The 27,654-nt window shown below is 42.4% G+C and overlaps 1 protein-coding gene across 12 annotated transcripts in view; it reads left to right on the plus strand.

Annotated features, from left to right (window-relative positions):
- ST3GAL3 (ST3 beta-galactoside alpha-2,3-sialyltransferase 3) overlaps positions 1-27,654 on the plus strand; it is a 341,725-nt gene that overhangs the window by 69,792 nt on the left and 244,279 nt on the right. For 8 of the 12 annotated variants that reach the window (XM_053249782.1, XM_053249779.1, XM_053249790.1 and 5 more), the window contains 3 exons: positions 3,943-3,990; positions 5,709-5,834; positions 24,696-24,738. In XM_053249782.1, coding sequence (XP_053105757.1) covers positions 3,943-3,990; positions 5,709-5,834; positions 24,696-24,738 — 217 coding nt within the window. The remainder of the gene's footprint in view (positions 1-3,942; positions 3,991-5,708; positions 5,835-24,695; positions 24,739-27,654) is intronic. The other 4 variants (XM_053249784.1, XM_053249788.1, XM_053249787.1 and 1 more) reach the window with 2 other exon arrangements.

Consider the following 27,654-nt stretch of genomic DNA (forward strand, 5'->3'; position numbering starts at 1 on the left):
CAGTTTCTTTATCTATGGCATGGAATATGGTCAATTTTTGCTTATCCATGGTTCCTGAGTGGCTGGAAATGTTATTTCTGGCTGCCATTTTGAAGTGCAGAGCCATTTCTTGGCTCTCTTTTTATGTATATAATGAAAAATAAGAGGATTTGGGGGAGGGTATTCCTGGAGACCTGGAGAACAAGGAACTATGCTTTTCTACCCTTATTTTTCCCCTCCCTGCTTTTAAAACAGTTTTTTAAGTCCAAGGAACCTAACCCCCCTGCCCCCATCCCCATAAGGTTACGGTTCTTTTTATTTATGGTTTTGTTATCTGTGGAAATTGGCAGGATTGGAACCCCCACAAATAACAAAGGCCACCTGTACTATTCTTGTGGTATGTGATACAAAATCTGCATCAAACCCTTTATTAAATTTGTATTATCTCTGTGGGACTAGTAGCTTGTTTCCTGGTTTCTCAAGATTCCTTCCAATACAGCATAATAACTGTACATATAATTCTAAACCTTTGAAATAGTGATGGCTTTATTTCTAAGCATTGTTCTTCTGAAAGCTTTCACTCTGGATACAGAGGATTACATCCCCTGGTTTCTAATGGGATTAAGGAGCCTGCAAGGAACAAGTGATGGTCTTTCACAACACAGTGCATTTTTAAAGTGTGAATTAACAGCCTAGTAAGTTTCTTATACTCTTGGTGGAATTAGCCTGGATTTGACAGTATCATCTTTTCACGACTGCTGTTGCTGTGTATTCTCCCGTCTACACATCCTGCTTTCCAGTCGTCTTCAGCTGAAAGGAAAAAGAGTCACTTAAACAGATTCATATCAATGCTTTTGTAGCTTGAGCAGGAAAACTAGGACCAGGAGCAAAGTTTTATAGCTCAATAGTATATGACATGACTGAAGTGTCTACTAGAATCCTCTACTGAAGCCCATGTAGTGCAGGCCTTGACAAATTTTATTTCGCTTTAGGAACCAGATTGCCTTCTGCTCTAGTGTGTGTGTGTGTGTGTGTGTGTGTGTGCGCGGGCGGGCGGGCGGGCGGGGTCAACTTGCTACTTGAACCCAGCAGTGCCCTTTGCTCCTTGGGTGGGGATGGATTCCCCGTCTTGCCTGCTCACTCCTCCTCCTGGTCATGCCTTGTCTGGCTCAGGCAGGGAATGGACCAATGAGACCAAGCAGAGGCGTGAGCAAGAAAAGTGTGGGTGAACTGCTCCCTCCTGGCTGCATCCATCTAGCTCACACAGGTGATGGATGGAGGTGACCAAGAGGAGAAAGCAACTTGCCCCTACTTTGCTTGCTTGCCTCTCCTGGTTACATCAGTCCATTGTCTGGCTCAGGTGCCATGGTGAGTTGGGACCTGGAGATTGTCGTGACCGCATTCCAAAAACTGATGCTGAAAAAACAGCGAAGGGAGTGATTTGTTGTTTGTATTTGCAGCTTTTACATTATGGGTTTTGGGACCTGTTAACTGTGTAGTTGTGAGTAAACAAGTGACCTTATCATGTTATGCTTGTTACCTTGGGGACAAGCAAAGGCCAGAGTCATCCACTATCTGGTACTTGAAATTTTGCCTTGTTTGGGTTGAAAATGGATTATTAATATAGTGATATATTGTATTTTATCCAAGGTATGACTGTTTTTTCCTATCAGATGTAGACTTTATATAAATATGTCTTTTTTTCTAGAAAAGGATAAAATGTTTAAGCATTATCAAACATTGATACCTTTAGAGTTTTAAGGTAGTAAATTTTATTTCTGTTCAGAAATACAGAGGAAAAAGGAGGCATTATGATACTTCAGATCTGTAGATCTTTTGAATAAACTGGGCCTAGAGCTGAAAACACTGGCATGTTTTCATTTGGTTGAACAGGATGAGTACTTTTCAGTGTGATTGCAGATGGCTGGGTAAGAGCTTTGTAAAAACAAAGTAACAAACGAAGCCCCCAAGTCAAGGATTAGCATCCCTTCTGTATAGATTATGTCCCTACTTTATTGCATGCTGTGTACTGTTCATATGTAGTCATTTAGACAGAGCTGCCCACATAACGGATGTAGCTGCAAATGTATGGTGGTGGTGGTGACAATTGTCCCCAGGCCCATGACTGGGGGCAGGGGGCGGCACTGTTGAGTGATAGTTTGCTCTTTGCTCTCCCTCTCGCACCTCTCTGAAGAAGAAGGTGAGAGCAGAGGGATGAAGGAAGTAGAGGCCTGTCTTTGCCTCAGGGCACTCCCTGGTAAACATATGGTAATATCACTCACTCAGACACATAGACTATTTTGCAAACAGACTTCCTCTCTTGACAGTGGGGATTCTGTTTGAAAGATACTGTAGGGACACTACTGGGCTGCATCCCAAGTTGCACCAGGAGAAGCAAGCTTGTGCAGTGGAACTCTCCTTGCTCCTTGCAGCTGCTACTCCATTTCTAATGCTCCCCTGACCTTCAGGAAGAACTTTTAGGGGTTGCAGGGATTGCTGTGCGGAAGATATATATGGACGTTTCCTTCCATGAGTTTCTTTGTGCTTGTGGTTTTTTAGATACCTGCCAGTGTTCTTGGTTATGAGGCCCCTTCATTTTTAGGTCAACGTTCATGTATGTCTGTTTAGGTGTTCCATATCATTGGAAACAAATGCAAAATCAGGGCGAATCTCTGATGATTTGGGTTTCCCCCCTTGAGATTGTAGTTGGCTCCTATTTTCAGGCTTCATCAAGTTGTTCGTACATAGTAGGCTGATGCCCAAGACAATGATAGACAATTATGATAATGAAACCAATTATTCGCTGGGTGGTAGGCTCTCTCTTGTTGGTGTTTTTCAAGCAAAGACTGGACAGCCATTAGCTGGAGCTGCTCTAGCTCTCAATTTCAAGCAAGGATGAGATAGCCTATAAGGCTTCCTCCAGCTCTGAATCTGTGGATACAGTCAGTTTTACCACTTAAATTCTCTGTCTATGATCTGTGGGTTGTTTGTATAACTCCACAAAAAATTGTCACAGCAGGGTGTGCATTGTGCTCAGCTTCCTACAAATTTTCCTCTAGTCTTCTGTTACGTTGGGAAGATGAATTGTGGGCAATCTTATGGAATGTTATGAGGCTCAACAGCTCATAATATCATTTCAGTAGCCATTCTGGAACTGTTAACTTGACATGTTCTCCATTATTAAGCAAGGTCTGGTCTTGTGGTAGCAAGCATGACTTGTCCCCTTAGCTAAGCAGGTTCCCCCCTGATTGCACATGAATGGGAGACTAGAAGTGTGAGCACTGTAAGATATTCCCCTCGGGAGATGGAGCTGCTCTAGGAAGAGCAGAAGGTTTCAGGTTCCCTCCCTGGCCAAGATAGGGCTGAGAGAAATTCCTGCCTGCAACCTTGGAGAAGCGGCTGCCAGTCTGTGAAGACAATACTGAGCTAGATAGACTAATGGTCTGAATCAGTATATGGCAGCTTCCTATGTTCTTATGTTGGACATACATGTGCATATGTATAGATAGCTTCTCTATCCACTTGTTGGAGGTAGTTGGGAATTCTGTTATATAGTAATTTGCTATTTTATTTGTGTAGTGCAATCCTTCCTCTCTGACATGGTATAGAAAACTTAGGAAAGACAGTACTTCTGGAATCCATCTGAATGGTTTATAGTTTCTCTAAGGCAGTGGGAAGCTTGCCCCCAACATGTTTCTGCTATGGGTTGAGCATCTGGTATTGCTAGGACCACTTACCCTTCCTGGAAGACATATACTACTGACTCAGAACTATTGAATGCTGCACTCTAGTGCGGATTGATCATCTGCACATGTAGCACACAAAAATGTCATGGTTAGAATTTCTCTGCTGTGTGTAGCCAGTACACTGATTTTATTGAGGAAAAGGAAATAGGAGCCTCTTGTAAACAAGTAACGGATTTATATGACAAGGGAAAAATGAACTTGTACTCTTGTGTTACAGATTCAGTGGTTCTTTCCTCTGACTCCGTTGGACGTTCAATAGGCTCAGGTACAACATTCCCTCTCCCCCTTCCCCCTCTCATAAACAAGACTGCCATTTAATTTATATGCAACAGCCATGTTGGGAGGCAGATAAGTCTGTCAAGCCTAATTCAAGATTAATCTGCAAGATGACCATTGAAAGAAATCTGGATGAACCCTTACCTTTTTTTTTCTTTTAAAGGAACTGTTGAAGTAGTGTGGCATGGCAGCTCAAAGCCACTTAGGGTAGAATTACATTACCTTGCATTGCATTTTTGACACCACAAATGTGTGTTCAACTGTATACTTGTTCTGATGGTTGGACATGCTAGAAACAGGGTGTTTTGTTCAATATGATGTGACTTTAGTGTGTCCCTTGCCACCTTGCTGCTCTTCTCCAACACAGATATTCCGTTAACTGCCTGGGTGACTTTCCTCAGCCCCCTGAAGCTATTCATTGAATATAAGCTTTATCTAGGCGGAGGGCCTGGGCATACAGCCCAGCTAACAGCATCCGTTAATCATGGTGTGTGCTATACACTAACCAGAGGAAAAATGCTCTTCCCAGAGAGGGTATTTTGATCAAACAAGCCATCCATCTATCTATGGTGAGGAAACTGTTCAAGAAGGAATTTGGAGATGTGTACAGTTTCACAACCAGAGCTGTAGTGGTTTTTGTGGAGCTAGTTGGACTGAGCCCAGAGAGAAACTTCCTTTTGCTTTTGGATTTTTTCTGAATTTCATAATCTTACTAATTTGAGCCTAAAAACAAAACTGATCATTTGGGCCATGTCAGGATACCTGTGACTCAGCAGTACGTGGACTGTAGCTGTAGTGTGCTGTTCCTGGGATAGATCAATTTTCTGTCTCATAACCACAACAGAAGATAAAGTTGAGATGATCTTGTGTTTAAAAGGGCACATTTTCTGGAAAAGCTGGGCTGTGAAGTCTCTCCTTGGACAGATTTTCTTACAGCCTTAAAGAGGTGGGATGCCCCTAATAAAAACTGCTCTGCTCACCTCTCCCTTTCAAACTAATCCAGCTTTCCCCATTCTCATGATATGTTTGTTAAGGATTGCTAGTTGGTAAGAACATTTTCTGCCTTCCAACATGGCCCCAGGCTTCTGCCAGCACAGTAATCAAGCACAGCTTGCTGCCCTAGCACTAACAGCAAGGCTTGTCTAAAGGGTGCTGAAATACTAACCTCAGACTTAGGTCCTTTTTAAAAGCACAAGCTGCTTCCTGCTCTTCTTGCTTCATTCTTGAGAATGTGTTCCTTTAAGATTGTATGGAGGAGGATGCATGATCTTGCTCTCAGATTGCCCAGCTTTGCTTGATGAAGGGAAGTATCCTGAACTGTTAACGAGAAAATGGAAGGCAGTCTTCCTGTCTGCACTAAATCTCTTCAGCTAAGTACTGTGGATACTTCAGAAGTTTACAGAGACTTGTGATAGTCTCTCATGGGGAGCAAACAGCATAAGGCATTAATGAGAATTTAAGAGATTGGTTTGTTCCTCTGTCTGCCTCAACAAAATGCAGTTGTTCTGTCTTCATAATAAATTGATACAGAGGAAGCTTGGAAATGGCCATGGTTCTTACAGCGCTGCATGTCAAATCACTTTAGTATTAAGAAGCTTGGCTTTATTATGCTGCAAGCTCTAGCTCCAGTGAAAAATAAGCTATGTAATAAGGTTGAGTTGTGTGGTCTGTTGCTGGACTGAGGGATAGCTTTCCTTGTTAAAACAGGAAGGAGAGAAAGAAAATCCACGCCCCTTGTGCCTCTGTCATCAGTCCCATCACACCTTGCTGCAGAGCTGGAAACAGGCAAAGCTCAGAAAGAACCTGTGACTCTTCCACGCCCAACCATTCCTAGTAGGTACTATTTCAGGTTGGGGGAACAAATGGAATAAAAAATGATGATGACACACACACACTGAAGGAAGGATTATTGGCAACATCCATGAATGAGCACCATTGATTTCAGTGAGACAAATTAGTCATTACTAACTTGGTCTGGATGCTGCTCAGTGCAGGGACTGAAAACTTGTAATGGGTGGCTTGGGAATGGTAGGTCCTGCCCTGTTTGCTGGGGCTGGGTGTGGAAGACTTTGGCATTAACTTCCAGCTCTACATCTCCTCAGTGTATATATATATATCATTACTTTGAAATTGCTCATATTTAATGTTCACATTTTTCTTTCCTTCCCCCTTCTTTTTTAATTCTTGCCTTTTGATTAATTCTTAATTGTAATCTTCTGTAGAAATTATAACTTTAGGAAGCACCTTCTACATCAATAATGCGAGAGTTTTGAAATGGAAAACCAATGTCCTGTTAAACTATTCACAGCAATTTCTGCCTTTTAAAAGAAAACTAAAATAGGTCATCTGAAGGTTTTCATCCTGGAAGACCATGGCACCTGAGAGACTGCTTCCTTCGACTTGACCTTGCCCATGCATTAAGATACACATCAGAGGTCCTTTTTTGCATTCTTCCACCGTCAGAAATTGCCTGGGGAAAAGAGCCTTTCCAGTGGTGAACCTTGATTATGGAACACTTTCCAGGGCTGCTGCTTACTTTGATAAGTATTCAGCACCAAGCCAAGACTTTTTTATTAGTCTAGGCATTCAGTTGAATTTTAGGTGCTGTACTCAGTTATGTTTATATTACTAGCTGGTTAATTAGCTGGTTTTTACTTATATTTTTTGTAAGCTGCTTTCAGAATGTTGATTTTAAATGGGACTAGATATATTTTAAATAAATAGTCACACTCCGGCATGTTTGCCTCAGTCCCCAAACTACTTTGGCCTCTACTAGGATACTAGTAGAGGCTGCATACTGCCAGGTTAGTTTATCAGGTCTGAAGGAAGGGCTTTGTGGTTATACACAGGTGGACTTCCGACCTGCGGATATGCAAGGTCGGCATGGTTTTTTTGGGTTTTCCCACCGCGTATGCTGAGGTTAGGTGTCTTTGTATGGACCGTGGATATGCGAATCCATTAATATGGAATCTGTAGATAACGAGGTCCACTTGTATATCAGTAAAGTTGAAGCTCCTTTGCAGTTCTTGTTCTCTATTAATTTCCTTCTGAGCACACTGGAGAAGCTACCTATCAACTTATCAAGGCCTCAGTTGTCCTGGTGAGGAGGTTGGAATGTCTGTGTTATCTCAACTCTCTTGCTCCTCGCTGTGAAATTCTGTGTTGGAGCTTTCACCACTGTTTTGGCTTTATGCCCAATTCTAGTTCTTCAGTCTTTCCCCCTTTCCAAGGTATTCAGGTATCACACATACCTTGAGGTACGAAGCTCTTTGCCAGCACACACTTGTGTACTACAGGTGCTCCTTCCCTAGCTAGACCATTCCATGTGAGTGGCATGTCACCCTCCCCACATTCCCCCTCCTATGGTGACTTTGTGCTCCCAATACAAGCCCAGCCTTTTGAACATATGAAGCTGGGAATGGAGCTGTGGCTCAATGGAAGAGCACATCTTGCGAATGAAGCTGCTTTACATCAAGTCAGACCCTTGGTCAGTCTAGCTATGTATGGTCTACACTGACTGGCAGTAGCTCTCCAAGGTTTCAAACAGACATTTCCCAGGCCTAACTGAAGGATTGGCTGGAACTGGGAATCTTCCACATGCAAAACATGTGCTTTACCACTGAGCTACAGCTGCAGGTTTCTGTGTTGTGGGGATAGGGAAGGATGCTTTCCCCTTACCTCTAAATGAATTATCAGCACAAATTGCATGTGCAAAGTTCTTGTCTTGTGAGATTACTCTTATTGTGCAGGAGGCATTAGATTTAAAGCTTATCTAGATATTTAAAAATCTTGATTTCCCTTTTTTGCTATACTAGTCCCAATGCAACAACAGTAGTAATCTGCCAATATATAATGGATGGGGATAAAGTACCCTTGTTGCAGCGAGAGAGCCTGTCATTTTTAAACACACAGACACACAACTCCAAAACACTGGAGATGTAAATTCCAGCAATAGAGCGGGGGGTGCATATCCTTTAAAAACAAATAATGAAATGCAGTGCATTGCTTTTGGGGAATGGGTAGTCTTGTTGGTGGTTACATCTATCTTCTATATATTTAATTCTCTAAGACATACCTGTGGCTAATCCCATGTGTGGCAGCTCTCATGAGAGTTTGGAGAGCCTTCGGATAGCCATGGTTATGGGTGGGAGGGAAGAAAATGGTGATGGTGGGGGCAGCCATTTGGGCGGCTGGCCAGCTGGCTGGTGTGGAGGGGAAGCAGTGGCCGCCAGGCGGCAGTGGGGACGGAAGGGTGGCGGGCAGGCAGAAGAAGGCAGCAACAGCGGGGGGAATGATGGCGGGTGGGCCAAAAGACAGGAAGCACCATGGGGGCGAGAAGATGATGGCGGGTGGACAGTGGAGAGGGCGGTGCAGCCTCCCTCTCTGACTGACTGCCGGCCAAAAGACATAACTGCCAGTAGGGGGGGGGGGCGAGGGTGGCACAGCCTCCCTCTCTGGCCTGCCTGCCAGCCAAAAGGCAGGAGCACCCAGTGGGGGGCGGAGGAGGGGAAGTGGTGGCCAGCCGCGGAGGTAGAACAAGCTGGTGGGAGGGAGAATGAACTGAGGTGGGGGAAGAATGAACTGGGGCTGGGGAAAAGAAAAAAATAGGGCTGAAGGGGGGAGGCAGGGAGAACTAGGGGTACAGATGCTGTGTGCCAAGTAAGCTAGTTTTTTTTTTTAAGGATACATGTACTGTATATTCCTATATTTAAGTGGTACAGCAAGGGAAGGATGCTCAGCCTGAAAAGATATATGCATAGGAAAATGTAATACATATTTTAAAAATGCATCAAGTGCTTGGGAGGGGTATGCATGTCAGGGAATGTAACAGATTAAAGCCTTTGTCTCAGAGCAAGCTCACATGAGGGAAAGAAATCCTGAATCATCCCTGCTGAGCTGCCTGGCTAGGCTTCTCCTAAAACTATTTTGTATTATTGGTAGGTTGAAAATGCTGCCTCCACCACCCCTTTTGTCTACAGAAACCTTTGGGACTGGGGCGGGATAACCCAGGAAAAAACCTCTCCTAATTTGGCTCTTGAGCAAGTACAAAAATCTTCCATGTTCAAGCCTACGCATGATGAGAAAACTGATAGCTGCTGAATGTTTGAGGATGTGTTTGCACCAGAGAAATCTCCTTTGCTACCCCCCTTTTCCCCGAAGTTAAAAACCAATTCGGAGAGGCTTATAAAAAGAAAAGAACTAAAAAGCAGTTTTATTCAATTACTACAGAATGCTTCTGTCTGAGGCTTTCTCAGCTTTTAGATACAATTAAGAATACTTAGTCGGGTTACAAAAATAGGTTGTCATAATGCACACTTAAATGTTTATAGAGTCTTTTGCAACACCCTAGGTGGGATGGGCGTAGGTGAGTGTTTCTTATTTTAATTATGTTACAGGTAAACAATAATAGAACAGTATCAGGAATATGCAAAAGCACACACATACAAAGAAATCTAAGTTCCTAACGCACAGACTGATTAAACAAACTGTTCCCTATGCTGAATTCCCTTTTCCTTGAACTCACCAAATTCCTGATGAGAATCAAACTTCCTGCAATCCTTTCTTTCAAGGATCTACAGTGCTATTTCATGAGAGAAACCTCCATTATGGCTTTGACCACGAAGGAGCAAAACTCCACTGCTCCTCACTAGGCCTTTCCGTACTCACTTCTCTCCAACAAAGACCGCCCTTCTTCTTCCCAGAATTCCCAGCAACTACTATCTAGGTCCCACCCGCCTGGTGTACTGATTGGCTGCCCTGGAGTTCACTAGCCTGTCAGTCAAGACTAGGGTTCACTCCCTGTCAATTCATTAGAGGGTGGGGAGGCTGATCACTACAGGAAGACTCAACATTGCTGATATCACAGGGGCTCCAGATTGCAGTGGTTCTGCTAAATGAGTTAAGAACCACATTTTTCTAGTGAAATTATTGAGGACTGAGCCCTGGAAAAATGCATTATCCCTGAATCAGACCCACTTCCTTGAATGAAAGATGTCTGAATAACATGCCACAAAAAGATAACAGTTGCTTGATGAACTGATAATCTTGAAAGGCTTTTAGGCTGTGAGTGCCAACTAAGGTATAAAATTGATAGAAGAATAACCTTCTATGCAGGGCAATTTAAAGAGCTTTCCCTTGGACTAAAACTCTTGGACAGAATTAGTATGGATATAAATGTGATTTTACAAGCATCTAAATAGGTGTTGCCCGCATAAAATACAACTGAAAAAAGACACAGTGTTTGTTCAAAATGAATGAGATCTCATCCTCCAACTCCCTCATTGTGTGTCATAGTGTGTGTTGCTGTAGAGTTCCATTCAATTGCATACTGACTCTATTCATCAGTAGTATTGAGGATTTAACAATTGACTAGCTTAGTGATCTGCCCACATCATTAAAGTTTCCATGTTTTGATGGAACTAAGTGTGTCATGGTTAATCTGCTGCTTACTAACCTTGGTCTCTTGCGTGTTTGGAAATCTGAGTTGTGTAATTCAAACAGTCCTCCAAATAAATCATTCTAGAATACAGGGACTGGTTTCCCAGTGACAAAGCTGTCCTTGCCAGTAGTAGTGTCCCTTCTGCTGGAACGGTTTTGTTTATTTGAGGAAAGCTGCTGAAGGACTTTGGATGATCTGTTTAATGTTTATTGTTACCAGGTCAGGTAGAAGAAGTATGTATACATGAACCAGTCCCATAAAGCATTAATCTGCCTCTCTCTGTAGGATTAGGGCTTTCTCTGTAGGATTAGGGCGATTGATTTCCTCAATTAGAGGTCTCTTAGAGTTCTTGATCAAAAGCAATCTTATGTTTGTGTTCTCTCCCTCTCCCCCACCCCTTTGAATCTGCCTTCAGTGCTGCTGCCTGTCTTTTATGTTCTGTTTACTTCTGGCCTCACTCCTGGGTGGGCCTGAATGACATCAGTATCTGGCATCTCCCAGAGAAAAAACTCCCAAGAGAGTTAAGCTGCCATGTCTTGTCTTTCCTTGGGTTGAGTCCTTGCAGTACTTGGAAAGGTTTTTCTGACTCTAGGGAGAGGTTTCTGTAGGTGAGATGTGGCTGATTCTTGGAGTTGCCTGGGAGAACTGAGTCCTCATTGTTTTTGCACTTGTAAGTTTTATGTCCAAGGAAGTGAAAAGAAATTTTATCTTTCCCATTGAAGAAGGCCCTGGTGGCGCAGTGGTAAAACTGCCACCCTGTAACCAGAAGGTTACAAGTTCGATCCTGACCAGGGGCTCAAGGTTGACTCAGCCTTCCATCCTTCTGAGGTCGGTAAAATGAGTACCCAGAATGTTGGGGGGCAATATGCTAAATCATTGTAAACCGCTTAGAGAGCTTCCAGCTATAGAGCGGTATATAAATGTAAGTGCTATTGCTATTGCTATTGCTAAGGCAGCCCAGTGCTTGTTCTTCCAGCCACTTCCTTTATCATGTACGGTATATTGCACCATAATATTTTAGATGCCTTTAGACTAGGCTATAATTGAAGAACAGAAGCATCCTCTCCAGACATCAGTTGTCATTCTTAGCCTTTCCTGTGAGTGTAGAGTACGCTACATTGAATAATTCCAGCGTGGTTGGTGACTTGTTCGGGAATTCCCTAGCTCTTCTGGAGGTGGTTAGATCTTTAAATCAGAATGACTGCTGGTGGATATATGTCATAAGTAGTTTAAATAATATTGTCTCTTTCGAGGGTTTGGGCTAGCTGCTCATGGATTATGAAAAAATCCATCTTATGTTTTGTGGTGATGCTGGCAGAATTTGTTACTAGAGAGTTCTTGCTTGCTCTCTCTGTGCTGTCCTGAGAAATAATCTCTTGGGGCAGTTCTTGCCTGTGGGCTTCCCTGAAGCATCTGGTGGGCCACTCTGTGAAACAAGACGCTGGACTAGATAGGCCTTGGGCCTGATCCAGCAGGACTGTTCTTCGGTTCTTAACCAAGATGAATCATTGTCCTGATGACTCATAAACTTTTATTAGATTCAGTAGATTATAGAGGCTCATTTGTTCACCAGTATTTCCCCTCCAATTCATCTTTGGGTAATAGTTCTTCCTCCCATGCTTCATATCTCTGACAGTTTAACTGGGAGCTGGCTTAAGCTTTGCCAATGCCTGTTGTACCTTGGTTGTCCAGTTCAGCAGCTTTTCTATATTACTGGTCTCTTTCCCATCTTCTCTGTGATAAGATAGAATGCCTCTGGGTGGGAATCTGTCTTGAAGAATCCTTTAATTATCTGTTCTAGCAGTAAAATATCCCCATGTCATCTTCTTTATTGTTTGATATCTTTGCAGATCAAGTTGACTTGCCCCAGAAGTCACCAAGAACTTGTGCATGTTACTTTTTGTTAATATTGTCTTTGACTTTTACTAGGGAATATGATACAGCTTATGAAGCAAAGCAAAAAACTCTTTTGTGAAACATTCACTTAGGACTCTTTAATTGCATTTTGATGAGGATACATAGTGCTGAATGAAATCACTGTTTATGCAGTAAAGATTTACAAAGGGCATAGTTGATTCCCCGCCCCATCCTTTTTGAGTTATTTTTCAGAATCTAATGCAGTGGTTCTCAACCTGGGGACCTCCAACTCCTGCGAACTACAACACTTAGCTCCCCCCGCTACAATGGTGGTTGGAATGCTGGTAGTTGTAGTGCAGCAGTGTCTGGGGCCCCCCAGGTTGGGAACCACTGGTATAATGGATTTCCTTGGTTTTGGAGACTACCTGGGGGGGGCGTTACTACAGAATCCTGCCCCGCTCTTAACATACAATTTGTTGTCATCATCTCATACTGCGTGGGAGATGGCAATGGTAAAACCCTCCTGTGTTCTACCAAAGAAAACCACATGGCTCTGTGGTCGCCAGGAGTCGACACAGACTCAATGGTGCAACGTTACCTTTACTTTACAGTATTGTGATAGTGACTTTTTAGAGGGTGTGAACACAACTAGTGATCTCAATACATCCCCCCCCCCCCCAGTTTATGGTAGACCTTTTGAAGATAAATTCAGGTGATCCCACCAGCAAAGGTTTACCAGCTGATTACCAACTCTCTTTTTGTAACTTAGATGACTGTGATGATTTAGAGTTGGCAGAGTGCCTCCGAAAGGTAGCCTCCTGGATGTAAGCCCAGAAACAGTGTTCTAGTCCTGGCATTTGAATATGAAAGCGAGTGATAGTTTAGAGTACAGTGCCTGAATTACATATTCACAAGACTATGGCATGGCCAGTATTCTGCACTGAATGATAGTAGTCTATTTGTAAGTATACTTTTATAGTTACTTGTGTGGCACAATAACCAATAGTGTTTGGCAGGGTTCACAGTGCTTTAGGACTTATCTGCTTTTCTTTCTATTAATGATTTATTGTGGTGGCTTGCAAGCCATTCTGCAAAGTGATTCCATTTTCACATAAGGTGATTCCATTACCTGGATGCTTGCTTTCCTTCTAATTACATTAAAATATGCAGAGAAAAATTACTCAGTGCAACACAGAGTCATTCAGAAAGTAGCAATACAGGTGATTCTGCCACCCTTGAAATTGCCTCTCACTATTGCCCAAGGATACCCTAAACCTCCTGTTGTCTTTGCAAATAGGAAGACTCTGGCTGCAGTAGGCCAGGTGACACATACAAGGCAAATGGATGGAGCTGTACTAATAGAACATGGGACAAGCATGTTCATATGATGGTACAAATAAATTTCTAGATCTGTTTATATGTTCCTGACCATTAAGAGGGCTGCAGTTTTTATATCTTTACTGTGGGGAGAAATGCTACTGCTGCTACAGATATTTATGTACTGCTTTTCAATAAAATGTTCACGGAGCAGTTTACATAGAATATGAAATAATTCCCTGTTCCAAAGGGGCTCACAATCCTGAAGAAGTAAGGTTGTCAAATAGGTGTTGACACTGTAATATTTGTGTCTGTTGGTTTAACTTTGTCTACTGTTTTTCATAGTTATGCTTGGTGAGTGTAGTCATATTTGTAGTGCAGTCCTTAAGAGATGCACACTAGAGAAGAATTCATTTCTCTTCCTCTGTGCATATAAACATGTGGCTGAAGCTGGAAAATGTGAAGGTGATGGATTGTGCATGTATCTGCTCTTTCTGCTGCGGTGTTCTCTTTGGGTGGTCTGTTGGGAGCTTGGCAATTGGATGAAGATTTTCTCACTTGTTGACCAGCATCTAGACTACTCCTAGATGTTCAGAGGAAAAGTTCCATATTTGTGCCAGTGTTTAACTTGGCACTGCAAGTGTATAGTTTATCGAGCTTGCTGTGCTTGGCTGTAGGTCTGTTTGTGTTATTGCTCTTATACTTTTTATTATTAAATTGTTGGCAGTGACTAGGTTTTTGTTTGACTCCAGGCCTTCCGTACAACATAGATTAATATGTTTTTATCTCTTTTGACCAGAAGCCCAGTGTGTTTTCGGGGATAAGGGGAAATTCCGTTATTTTACTTGTAAAGTGCTGGGGTCACCTAAGTTGCATTGCTCCACCTGGCATAGAGATCAGTGAGAGATACCCACTTACCTATTTTGTTACAACACGGTCAGTCCAGATCCTCTGGATGGGTGAATAAAAGTGTAATAAATTACATTTTATTGCTTCTCCTGGTTGAATCAAATGGCCTGAATTGTATAATTTCAGATGGGTTATCTCCTCTTAATTTTTTTTTTATTTTAGCAAATTATATTTTGACAATTGTCCAATGGCCTGTGCTGTTGGGTAGTGAAGACTCTTTTGGCTTCTGTTCCCTTTATTTCAGATACAGCCGTCATTATAATGTCCAGTGGTATCTACCTGCTAATATGCATTATGATCCCTAACATTATGCATTATGATCCCTAACATCCCTAACCCCCTGCTAACTTGGCAAAGAGGCACCTTTTAACTGGTGGTTCTCTTTATTTAGCAGGGGGAGAGTAACTGGCCCTATCCACCCCCAGCGCAGTACCTCCAGTGACTGTTGCTGGTGTCTATCTTAAATTTATTTTTAGATTGTGAGCCCTTTGGGGACAGGGGTCCATCTTATTTATTTATTTCTCTGTGTAAACCGCCCTGAGCCAGTTTTGGAAGGGCGGTATAGAAATCGAATGAATGAATTTTGTTTTTATCAGTGGATTTTTTGGTTTTTTGTTTTTATTTCTAGGCAAGAATTAAATAAGCAATCTTGTTTATAGTGAGCGATTTTAGCTAGTGATGCAATTGTAAAAGCTCAAGGTTTCATTTATACCTGCAAGAGGCCTAAAAACCTCTGAAGAAAGAACACCTGGTTGTTTGCATCAAGTTTCTATTAATGGATGTTAGACTAATATGGTTTGGTAACAAAGGGCCGTTCTCCATCCATGGAGGCCCTTGTTTAGCTTGTAGTGAATCCTGTTGTTCAGGAGATATAAGTAGGAAATTTTGCAACACCTTATCTTCAGCTGAAGGCACTGGAATGTAGAGCATTTAGAACTTTTAGTATCAACTGTGTTGAATCTACTGTGCCCAGACCTGGCCTTTCTTGTTGCTGGCCTTGAGTCATTTCAGTTGCTTTATTTCTCTGAACCTGGGTGTTTGATGATATTAGATATTGGGCCACACTACATGTGACACAGAAGATCTGTGATTCAGATTTCCTGACTCTTTTTTAAAAAATTGTTTAAAAGACTTTAAAGGCAGTGTGAAGGTTGCTTTTATAACTAGTATGATTACAAATAGACCTACAGTTGTTTAGTGCAGAATACTATGGGCTTGTGATTATGGAATCAGGCACTACACTCCCGGTATCACTTGCTTTCCTATTCATATATCAGGACTAGAACTCTGTTTCTGTGCTTATATACAGGGGCCCAAATGGGTGGCTAACTCTTGCATCCCCGTGCCGATTCTCTCATTTTAATCTTCCCACAGTTACTACTATTATTTGCAGTAGGAGGAAGCAAGTCATTATGGTGGCTTCTATACTATGCAGTGAACTATACATCCAAGCAGGATTTGGACTCACTGCTTCTGTGCACTCACCAGTGTCTGTGCTCCTAGTAATGGTGAACAGCCTGGCTGGATCAGGCCCTAGACCCATCTATTCCAGCATCCTGTTTCATACAGTCACCCATCAGATGCCTCTGAAAAGCCCACTTGCAAGAGGTGGGGGCATGCCCTCTCTCTTGCTGTTGCTCTGCTGCTACTGGTATTCAGCTCTCCTGTTGCTGTTATCTTGCCTGAGGCTGGAGGTGACCTATAGCCACCAGACTAGTAGCCACCCTTTGTGGATTTGTCTAAGCCTCTTTTTAAAGCTATCTAAGCTAGTAGCTGTCACCACATCCCATGGCAGGGAATTCCATTGATTAATTACGTGTTGTGTGAAAAAGTAATTCCCTTTGTTGACCCTAAAATTCCCAGCCTTCATTTTCCTGGTTCTAGTGTGAGAGAGGGAGCAAAACTTCACTCTGTCCACTCTCTCTACTCCATGCATAATTTTATACACCTCTATTATGTCTCCCCATAGTCACCTCTTTTGCAAACAAAAAAGCCCCAGATGCTGTAGTCTTGCCTCATGAGGAAGGTGCTCCACGCCCCTGATAATCTTGGTTGCCCTCTTCTATACCTTTTCCAGGTCTACAATGTCTGTCTTAAGATACAGAGAGACTCAGTGTGACCAACACTGTGCACCATCGCTGCTGTGACCAACACCTTCATTCCTAATGGCAGTTGGAAGCAGCAGCAAGGATGCACAGCACTGTTTGCACAGAGCCTTTCCCACTGTTGCTAAGAACGTGGACAGACTGGTGAGTGCCATGGAAACAATGAGCCCTCATCCCTCTTGGATGTACAACTTACTGCATGGTATGTGAGCAACTGCTTGCACCTGCTGTCCCTCCTGTCCCACGCACCTTGGCTGACAGCAGCTGGGGGAAGAACATGTAAAATAGGGAAATGGTATTGGGGGAAAGGGTTTAGACCTCTCTTCCCCAGTGCCATGACCCTAATTTTGGGGTTATGCAACTAGTTTTTTATGTTGTGTGTGTTAAAGTAGGGAGATCTGGTTAGGGATGTGCCTGGACCAGTCCGGAGGCCATTCTAAAGGCCTCCGGACCGGTCCGGACCTGGGCGGTTCGGTTTGGGTGGGGGGGTTGCTTTAAGAGCAGGGGGAGGGTTTACTTACTCCTCCCGCCGCTTTCCTGCTCTGGCGCCCGTAATTTTAGTAGTAATTGGGGCAGCAGGATACCTCCCTGCCTCCCCTTCCCCCCTCTCGCTATGAAAAGCTCCCAGGAGTCCTCTGCGCATGCGCACGTCACAGAGACGTGAAGCGCACGCACAAAGCGTGCCCAATTACTACTAAAATTATGGGCGCCAGAGCAGGAAAGCAGCGGGAGGGGTAAGTAAACCCTCCCTCTGCTCTTAAAGCAACCCCCCACCCCAGTGCCAGACTGCAGTTTGGCGGTTCCGTGCACACCCCTAGATCTGGTCATGGAGCTCCTGTATCACATGTAGTTTGGTTGCTAGATTTTTTGTGAATGGAGTCCTATTAGTATTATTAGCTGAAAGTAGTATGGAATCACATAAGCCCTTTTGTTGTTTCTAAATATATGCACTTTTTCTTACTTATCCAGTATTTTCTTGATTTTTTCCTTTCTTGCAGTTGCACAATTACTTGTGAACTCAAACATTGTACATTAAATGTTCTCTTCACAGCTGTCTCTAAAGGCTGTTTCACAAAATGTGATATCTTCCATGTTATATCACTGGCCTTGTTCAGACATCTTGTGTAATTATATTTAGAACAAGCCAGGATTAGCTAGCTTGGATGTCCCTGCAGATTCTGACTTGGACCTAGGATCAGAAGTAAAATCCTCCTTCCTCTCATGAGTGCCTGGAAAGGCAGTGTGTGCACATCTCAAGGCTAGAGGACGTTTGTGCAGAACCAGAATTAAACCATAGTTCCGCGTGACATCTGAGTGACAGTTGCTTATGTGGCTGTCTTGCTATGTGTGGTGGTGATATAAATATTACTATTTAAAATATATTTATATACAATTTCAACAAAATGTTCTCCAAGTGGTTTGTGTAGCAAAAAGTATAAGAAAGTGTATGTGGTAGAAAGATGCAATTGGTGCCCTCTATTTCCTTGGCTCTACTCAAGAGCCCAGCCTACCAGTTGACACAGCAAGCTGAGACACTTCTTCACAATATAATTTACATGCTGCATATTCAATCTGCAATGCTTAAAAAAAAAGCATGGAAACATAATTGTGCAGGAAAGGCCAAAAGAGAAGAAATGGGCACTGGTACAGATACAGCCAGTTATCTGTACCTAAGGTCATATTTTATTAGATTTTAAAAAAAACAAAACATAGTTATACATAGGACTAGCCCTTTCATGAGTACAGAGAGGCAGGTGTTGGTCACGGATGGGTGTGACAGATGCCTCCTCACCTACCTGCCCCGCTGTGACTGCTGCCCCACCTGCCAGCACCCTCCTGCCTCTTCTTCCTCCATCTCTCATCCTGCCATGTCAACCACCACCACTGCTACTGCAATGGCTCCTCCATCTTCACCCTCTCTTCATCTTCCAGAATGAGAAGGCACATAGAGCCAGCTGATGTGGCAGTGTCAAAGGGGAGACAATTCGCAGTCTTTTCTTCTTGCCCCACACCCTCTTCAAAGCCTGCAAAGGTCAGATCTGACCGATGCGTTCTTTGAAAGAGGTGTAGGTCGAGGAGATGAACTGTTGGCAAACTCTTTTCTTACCCAATGTACCTTTCAAAGTCTGCAAGGGAGTCAACTGAGAACTCCCAGCTTGTGATCCAACCTTTGAAGACATAGGGAGGGACATAGGAAACTGCCATATACTGAGTCAGACCATTGGTCCATCTAGCTCAGTATTGTCTTCACAGACTGGCAGCAGCTTCTCCAAGGTTGCAGGCAGGAATCTCTCTCAGCCCTATCTTGGAGAAGATAGGGAGGGAACTTGGAACCTACATGCTTTTCCAAGAGTGGCTCCATTCCCTAAGGGGAATATCTTACAGTGTTCACACTTCTTGTCTCCCTTTCATATGAAACCAGAGCAGACCCTGCTTAGCTAAAGGGACAAGTCATGCTTCCTACTAAAAGTCCAGCTTCCCTCATTTAAAGGCAGACTTTAAAGACAGCAGTGGAAGATGCTGAAAATCATCATCTCATACTGCACGGAAGATGGCAATGGCAAACACCTCCTGTATTAAAAATAAAACCACAGGGCTCTGTGGTCGCCCAGAGTCTACACTGACTCGATGGCACAACTTTTATTATTTATTTATTTATTTATTTATTTACACAGTCAGACAGGTGTTATTGACTGCTTTGTTTTATCCAGACATCGAGTCCTTCCCAAGGACCTGGGATGGCTGAAGTTTATTATCAATGTTGTTGCTGTTATTATAGATATTGTTGCAGAATATAGGCTGTTCCCAGTAAAATTGCTTTTTGTAATTGGCTGATGGTGATTTCTGTGGCCCCTATGGTGTTGAGGTGCTCTTCAAGGTCTTTTGGAACTGCACCCAGGGCGCCAATTACCACTGGGATTACTTTGGTCTTTTTCTGCCACAGCCTTTCAATTTTAATTTGTAGATCTTTATATTTTGTGATTTTTTCTATTTCTTTTTCTTCTCTTCTGCTATCCCCTGGTATTGCTATGTCGATTATTTTAACTTGTTTTTCTTTCTTCTCAACTACAGTTATATCTGGTGTATTGTGTGGCAGATGTTTGTCTGTTTGTAGTCGGAAGTCCCATAATATTTTTGCATCTTCATTTCCTACAAATTTTTCAGTTTTATGGTCCCACCAGATTTTGGCTACAGGTAGCTTGTATTTTTTGCAGATGTTCCAGTGTATCATCCCTGCTACTTTGTCATGCCTTTGTTTGTAGTCAGTCTGTGCAATCTTTTTACAACAGCTGATTAGGTGGTCCACTGTTTCATCTGCTTCTTTACAAAGGCGGCACTTGCTGTTTGTTGTGGATTTTTTGACTTTTGCTTTTATTGCATTTGTTCTTAGTGCCTGTTCTTGTGCAGCCAGTATTAAACCCTCTGTTTCTTTCTTCGGGTTGCCTTTCTTAAGCCATTGCCAGGTCTTGGTGATGTCTGATTTTCCAGTGATACTGTGCAAATATTGACCATGCAGGGGCTTATTTTTCCATTTTTCTGCTCGGTTCTTGACTTGTTCTTTCTTGTAGGCCTGCTTTCTTTCATTGGTGTTGAATAGTTTCTCGTTATTGACCATTTGAAGTGCATCTTCTTCACTGTCCTTGATATATTCTTCAAGGCCTCTTTTCTCCTCCTCTACTGTTTGATGGACTTGCAGCATTCCTCTCCCACCTGAGCTGCGAGGGAGGTATAGCCTATCGACATCACTGCGGGGGTGCAGAGCATGATTGATGGTCATTATTTTCCTGGTCATACGATCTAGCGTCTCTAGCTCTGCCTGGGTCCAGTCTATTATTCCTGCAGTGTATCTGATAACAGGTATAGCTCAGGTGTTTATGGCTTGAATGGTGTTCGCGCCATTGCGTTTGGACTTTAGGATTTTTCTAACTCTCCTGATGTATTCACTTCCAATTTTTTTTTTAACTTCAGCGTGTGCGATGTTATCAGCCTGGAGAATGCCCAAGTATTTGTCATGTTCTTTCTCTTCCAGGTTCTTGATCTTGTTTCCATTGGGCAGTTCTATTCCTTCTGTTTTTGTTATTTTTCCTCTGTTCATTATTAATGCAGCACACCTGTCTAGTCCAAACGCCACTGCTATATCGCTACTGAATATACGGACAATGTTTAGCAGTGATTTGATTTCTGACTGGGACTTTCCATACAACTTCAGATCGCCCATGTACAGCAGATGGTTTATTTTACTTGATGTTTTAGATGTTTGGTATCCGAGGCCTGTTTTGTTTAGTATTTGTGAAAGTGGAGTCATGGCGATTACAAACAACAGAGGGGATAGTGAGTCCCCTTGCAAAATATCTCTTCTAATGCTAACCTGTCCAAGTGTCTCGCCATTGATTGTTAACTGTGTACTCCACATGCTCATTGCTTTTTAAATAAATATCTGAATGTTTTTGCTGACACCAGTTATTTCTAAACATTTTAGTATCCATGTGTGAGGCAATGAATCGAAGGCTTTCTTGTAGTCAATCCATGCAACACTTAGATTGGTTTTTCTTCTCTTGCAATTTTCTAAAATCATTTTGTCATTCAGCAGCTGGTCTTTTGTGCCTCGGGTGTTCAGGCAATTTCCTTTCTGTTCAACTGAAGCTGTTTGTTAGTTAATAAGTGTTGCATCACTGTTGCTTTTCAGTTAAACGGCATTTGGGTTTTTGAGGTGAAGGCAGAGGGGAGGTTGCCTGGTTTTGATTTTGAAACAGGTCAGCAACAGTGGCATCCTCTATTTCCAACACCTTCTCCACCTGCACCTGAGCAACTTCTTCAGTTGGTGGTAATTCTTCTTCCATATCTTGAGCCTGTGTTGCTCTTTGCAGTTCTTCCAGCTCAACTTCTGTGGATACTTTATTTCTTATTATAAATCTTCTCTGGTCTGCTAGCCTTTGTTCTGTTATTTCTGTATCTGGATGCTTCTCTTTCCAAATTTGGTACATTCTTTTTAAATAACCTCTTCTAGTTGGGCTAGGCTTGTAATAGCAGATCCTTATTTCCTTGTTGGCATTTTTCGTATATTTTTTCCGGTTAAGGGACGTTTCTTCCAGTAACCGTGCAGTCTCTCTCTCTCTCTCTCTCTCTCTTTTTTTGCTTTTAAAATTTTTATTGGTTTTTACAATATCATTACATCCAATTAAACAAATGTTGACTTCCTGCTCGCCAATCCCTGCGAATCACTAATTATACAATTCAACCATTGCTATAGTAATTCAAAACATATATCCTATACCTTACAAACTCGATTTTACTCTACTCAACCTGCTATTATTACTAATTTTCAAACCCTGCTGAAAAATAAGTATTAGAGAAATAGTTATTTAAGTATAGTAAGAATGGTTTCCAATTTTCTTTAAAACATTCCAGGTTTTCATCCCTTATCAGTACTGTAAGTTTTGCCATCTCAGCATATTCCAAAGTTTTTATCAGCCAATCTTCTTTTGAGGGCATTTCATTGTTCTTCCATTTCTGCTCATATACTATTCTAGCTGCCATGATTGCATACATAAAGATTGTTAAATTCCTTCTGGAAAGCTCTCCTTGCGTTATTCCCAGCAGGAAGGATTCTGGTTTCTTAGGAAATGTCATTTAAAATTTTTTCTTCAACTCATTATATATCATATCCCAGAAAGCCTTTGCCTTCCCGCAAGACCACCACACAGTGTCCTCACAGTGTCCACATTTCCAGCATTTGTTTGGAACATTTTTATACATTAATGCTAATTTTTTGGGTGTCAAATACCACCTGTACATCATCTTATAATAATTTTCTTTTAAGGTATAACATGCGGTAAACTTTAAATCCATTTTCCATAATTTTTCCCAAGCTGCCATATCTATATTGTGACCCAGATCTTGAGCCCATTTTATCATAGTCATTTTAACCACTTCGTAACCATGCAGTCTCCAGCCCTGGTTGCTCAACTGAAGATCCTGAGTCTTGTAGCCCAGTTGCCACCAGATGTCCAGGGACTCCAGCACCTGGTGCTGTCCTTGTTGACCCGGGCGATGACCGATCCGGTATAGATTTATTAAAGTTACATCTCACCATATTGTTGATGGGAGAGGCACTCTTTGTCTGGCTCCTCTGGTGAGACCTGTCCAGTATGGTTGGACCTCTGGCATAGCTCTCACCTTCCTCAGAGCACTCAAGCCCCACAACTACACCTCACTGGGGGATGATGATGATGATGATTTTACATTTTTATATCCCGCTCTTCCTCCAAGGAGCCCAGAGCAGTGTACTACATACTTAAATTTCTCCTCACAACCCCCCTGTGAAGTAGGTTAGGCTGAGAGAGAAGTGACCGGCCCAGAGTCACCCAGCTAGTATCATGACTGAATGTTAAACTCGGGTCTCCCTGGTCCTAGTCCAGCACCCTAACCATTACACCATGCTGGCTCTCTTTACCTTTAAGGCAACTTTACCTTTAAGGCAAGAGAGAAGGCTACTAACAATCTCCCTCCTCACCCCAGGTTTCTTTCAAATGCTCTCAATCCAATCCTTGCAGGGTTTAAAGAAGGCACAAGACAAAGAGAGATGGCTGCTGGCAACCTTCCGGTTCCCCCTCAAAGCTTAAAGAGAGGTGGGCTGAGATGGCATTGGCTCCTTGCCTCAGACTCACAAAGTCCTTGGGCCACTTTGGTTATTCATTCCATGGTCATACTCTGAATAGAATAGTCCAAAGGACATGTTCTGTAAGCTTTAATTGTTTTCTAATCAATAAAAAACTTTTATTATCTTAGATGTGGAGGGGGATCCCCTTTAAACTTAATTTTGTAGTGACATTTTACTCCCCCCCTCCGTATCGACTAACTTCCAGTTTATTTTAGATATTTTCTGTAACCACTTTTATCACTCTGGCTCCTTTAACTAAATACTAAATACTTAAAATTATCAAACTTCTTTTGAAAGCAACAACAACAATAGGACCACTATTTACAGAGCACCAGCTTTGAGAATATAAGAGGCAGGAAGACTACAGAGCACTTGCTTTCAGTCATGTGCCTCCCAGCTCTGCTAATGATTTCTCTCCCAGTTACCTTCCAAAATAATAATAGAATTTTCTTTTTGTATGCTATGTATTGTAATAAAACTATGCTGAATGCTATTATTATACCAAGTTTCTCAGTTCCCCAAAATATAATCTTGCTCTCTCCTTATTAAAAGTGAGTGTGTGCCTGTATGTGTGTTTTGCTGGGGTGAACTGAGGTGGTGGAATTCATTTGAAAGTTTATTTGAAGACTTGATGAGGAAGTGTAAATGAAGTCTGTAAATTGCACATCAATGCTTGAAGCAGCTGGAAGCTGACAGCTGGGCTGCTACTGTTCCTAGTTTGCTGGGCCAACATGCAATTTGGATTGAGATGTCTGTAAGATTTGAGACTGCCAGTTGGAACAGGATAGGAAGCTGTCAATACTCACATCATGTTCATCTGCTGTATCCTTTCAAGTGAAAAGGCAATGGTTTCATTGAATTGATGACTGTGCTTTATACAGACTACCACACACAAATGGAAGTGTCTTACCCAACCAAAAATAATTATCCTGGGATGTCTTGTACTGTTTCCAGAATGAAACGTATTTTATCGTTTGTTTCCAATTTGGCAGCCTTTGCATTGCATCGTAGTAGGAATTACAAAACATTTTATAATGGTGAACTGTTGAGGCTCAGAGAACTTGCAAACTCTAATGCTACTCATGTTCAGAGTTAAATTGGGAGAGGTGTGTATAGAAGAGTGCTTAATCTGTTTAAAGGGGAATGTACATCCTTATTTCTTGTTTTTATGGTCTCTCTTTCTGTAAGTAGCTCAGTTGTCTTCTGAATCTAGAAGTTAAGGAACCAGGACATTATTCACGTAGAAATACATTTAATAAGACTTTATTGATTTTATTAAGTATACTGTTACTTCCATTTGGAAACTTTGGTGCCCTCCGTGTAGGATCTGCTGCTTTTGGTGGAGCATCTGATAAAGAAAGTCTTATTGCTTTAATTACCTGAAGTATCTTGCTTTTGTTTTTCAGAATATGACAAACTGGGATTTCTCCTGAAGCTGGATTCCAAACTGTGAGTAGAACTATGGGAGGACTTTTTCTTAATTGGGCGCTATTGGTTTATTCTGGAGAAAAAATTAATTCTCATTTTGGCTCTGTGGGATTAGTGCTCTGATATGACACAAGATAGGTAGCTGATGGTGTCTTACTATTTTGCTCATAGATTTATTCTTGAGCAACAAAAAAGATCCAAGATCATACTCATTTTTTCTGTTGAAGATTGATTAAGATTGTAATACTATGCACAACAATCTTCACTGAACACAGTGGGATTTTTTTCCAAGTAAATATGCATGGCACCAGGCTGTATAAATGCATTATTAACATCAGACTTAAAGTACTATCATCTTGCTTTGTAAACTTGAAATGGAGATAAATGATAAAAAGCAAATGATAAATGGCACCCCGCTCCCCTGAATGGATTTCAAAGGTGGATTGCTTTACCTCTGGACTTCTCATTTGTTCAGTGCTGTGAGTCTCCAGACGGGGAGGGGAGCAGCATTTGGGATGGAGTTCTTTCACAGTGTCACAATTTGAGACCTGCTGCCTTTGTAAGCTGATGCAGGAAACCTGACAACAGCATTCAGCAAAGTTTTTGAATAGCACAGAACTGAACAAAAAGGAAGCAGAACTGTGAAGGACTATTCTTGGAGGCATCCTAAAGTGGTTTTGGCCACTATGGAATCTTGCATGTCATCACAACCATACATGTCTAATATCTGGCAGTAACATTTTATAATAAAAAGTGCCTTTTGAATGAGAGTATTGTTGTTGTTGTTTTTACTGCAGTTGCTTTGTGGTGTTTATTATTATTTTATGGGTTATTACATTTTTATATAGAGATTATTTTTATGTTTATATTATCTGTACTTTTGTATTATGTATTTTATTTTTTGAGATCACCTATACCTTTGTATTTTAATTATGCATTGTTTTAATTATATTGTAAACCGCTTTGAGATTATTTTAATGAAAAGCAGTATATAAATTGAATAATGTATAAATAAATTTATAAATAAATAAATAATAGTGGGCCATTTTTAGCTTCAGATTACACAGTGGTTGAGAGCTGCTTAAAGCACTTTGCTATGTTCCCAATCAGGAAATTCATCAGGGTTTTGGAAGGGGGAGCTGACTGCCTTTTATCCCTTTCTGGCAGAAAGTCAGGAAAATCAAAACATAGGCTCTCAGCTGCCCAAGCACCCTGCCATCCCCCCCCCCCGCTAGCTTGGGAGCACAAGAGGGCACTCAGGTGACAGGCTGCCCTTTCTCAACTGGTAGAAAGAGACAGTGAAAAGCTACCTAAGGCCCTGATGTATTTCCCAGAGGAAATACTGCAGGGATCTCTAGCCAGTTGTCTTTGCGCCTTTGACAAACAGACAGGGAGAAGATATTGTTAGAGCTGTCCAGACTTGCAAGACATTACTAGAGAGGCAGGGGCTATGGTGAGACAGGTGGTGGTGGGGAATAGAACCCAGGCAGGTAGTGGGTGACCCCACCTGCAGTCTTATTTGTAATACTGGCATAGTTGGATGGGCTAGATCAGTGCTGCCAGAGTACTGTAGGCTGGCACTGTGGCGTAAGCCATTGATAATCAGCAAAACATTATTATTGTTGTTGTTGTTATTATTACATTTATATCCCACTCTTCCTCCAAGGAGCCCAGAGTGGTGTACTCTTGTGAAAATTTCTCTTTCACAACAACCCTGTGAAGTAGGCTAGGCTGAGAGAGAAGTGACTGGCCCAGAGTCACCCAGCTAGTATTATGGCTGAATGGGGATTTGAACTCGGGTCTCCCTGGTCCTAGTCCAGCACTCTTATGGCCTCACAGGTGACATTGTTGGGAAGGTTTATGGTAAATACTAGTTCATACACCTACTGTTCTGGTGATATTTTGAATATGGTGGGGAAGTGTGTATAGTGTAATATGTGTGCAATGCATCTGTCTGTAACCATGTATGAGTAATTTCTGTGATTTATCTACGTAGCTCTTAGCTCTCAGGGAACAAGTTCATTCCCTTGAAGCCAAGGTGGCTGTCTTGGAGAAGATCAGGGAGGCAGAGAGGTGTGTGGATGAGACCCTCAAGGATATGGTAGAGGCATTCCACTCCCATGCTGACAGTGCTTCTGCTGTCATGAAGAATGAGGGTCTCAGGGAAGGAGGACATTGGTCTGAGGAAGAGAGAAACACTCCCTTAGCAGGGACCCCTTCCTTGGGTGATTCACCCATATCCTCTCGCACAGAGGATACTCCTCCAGGGGGTGGGGGCCTCTTAGTAGTTGGTGATTGGATCATTAGGGGTATAGAGAGATGGGTCTGTGATTTGCGTGTAGACCACACGGTTACTTGTCTGCCTGGTGCAAAGGTTGCGGACGTCACGCTGCGTCTAGGTAGGTTGTTGGCCAGTGCTGGGGAGGAGTCAGCTGTCGCGGTGCACGTGGGCACCAACAATGTTGGGAAATGAATCGGGAGGTCCTGGAAGCCAAATTTAGGCTGCTAAGTAGCATACTGAAGTCCAGGACTCCCAGGGTAGCGTTCTCTGAAGTGCTACCTGTTCGACACACAGAGACAGCAAGACAGGCAGAGCTGAGGGGTCTCAATGCGTGGATGAGACGGTGGTGCCAGAAGGAGGGGTTTAGATTCATTAGGCATTGGGATACATTTGGGGGAAAGCGAAGCCTGCACAAAAGGGATGGGCTCCACTTGAACCAAAATGGAATCAGACTGCTGGCGCTAAAAATAAAGAAGGTTGCAGAGCAGCTTTTAAAATGATGTCTGGGGGATTGCTGGTGGGAACAGGGTGGCATCTGCTTTGGCCGGCAAAATCCCCTAAGGCGTGAGGGTGAACATGTTTCAGATAAACCAGAAGGGGACAGAATAGAGCCAGGAGTTGAGCAAACGGAAACACAGGACAGCTTGCCAAATAGG

This window comes from Hemicordylus capensis, chromosome 4, assembly GCF_027244095.1.
Source record: "Hemicordylus capensis ecotype Gifberg chromosome 4, rHemCap1.1.pri, whole genome shotgun sequence".
Classification (NCBI taxonomy): domain Eukaryota; kingdom Metazoa; phylum Chordata; class Lepidosauria; order Squamata; family Cordylidae; genus Hemicordylus; species Hemicordylus capensis.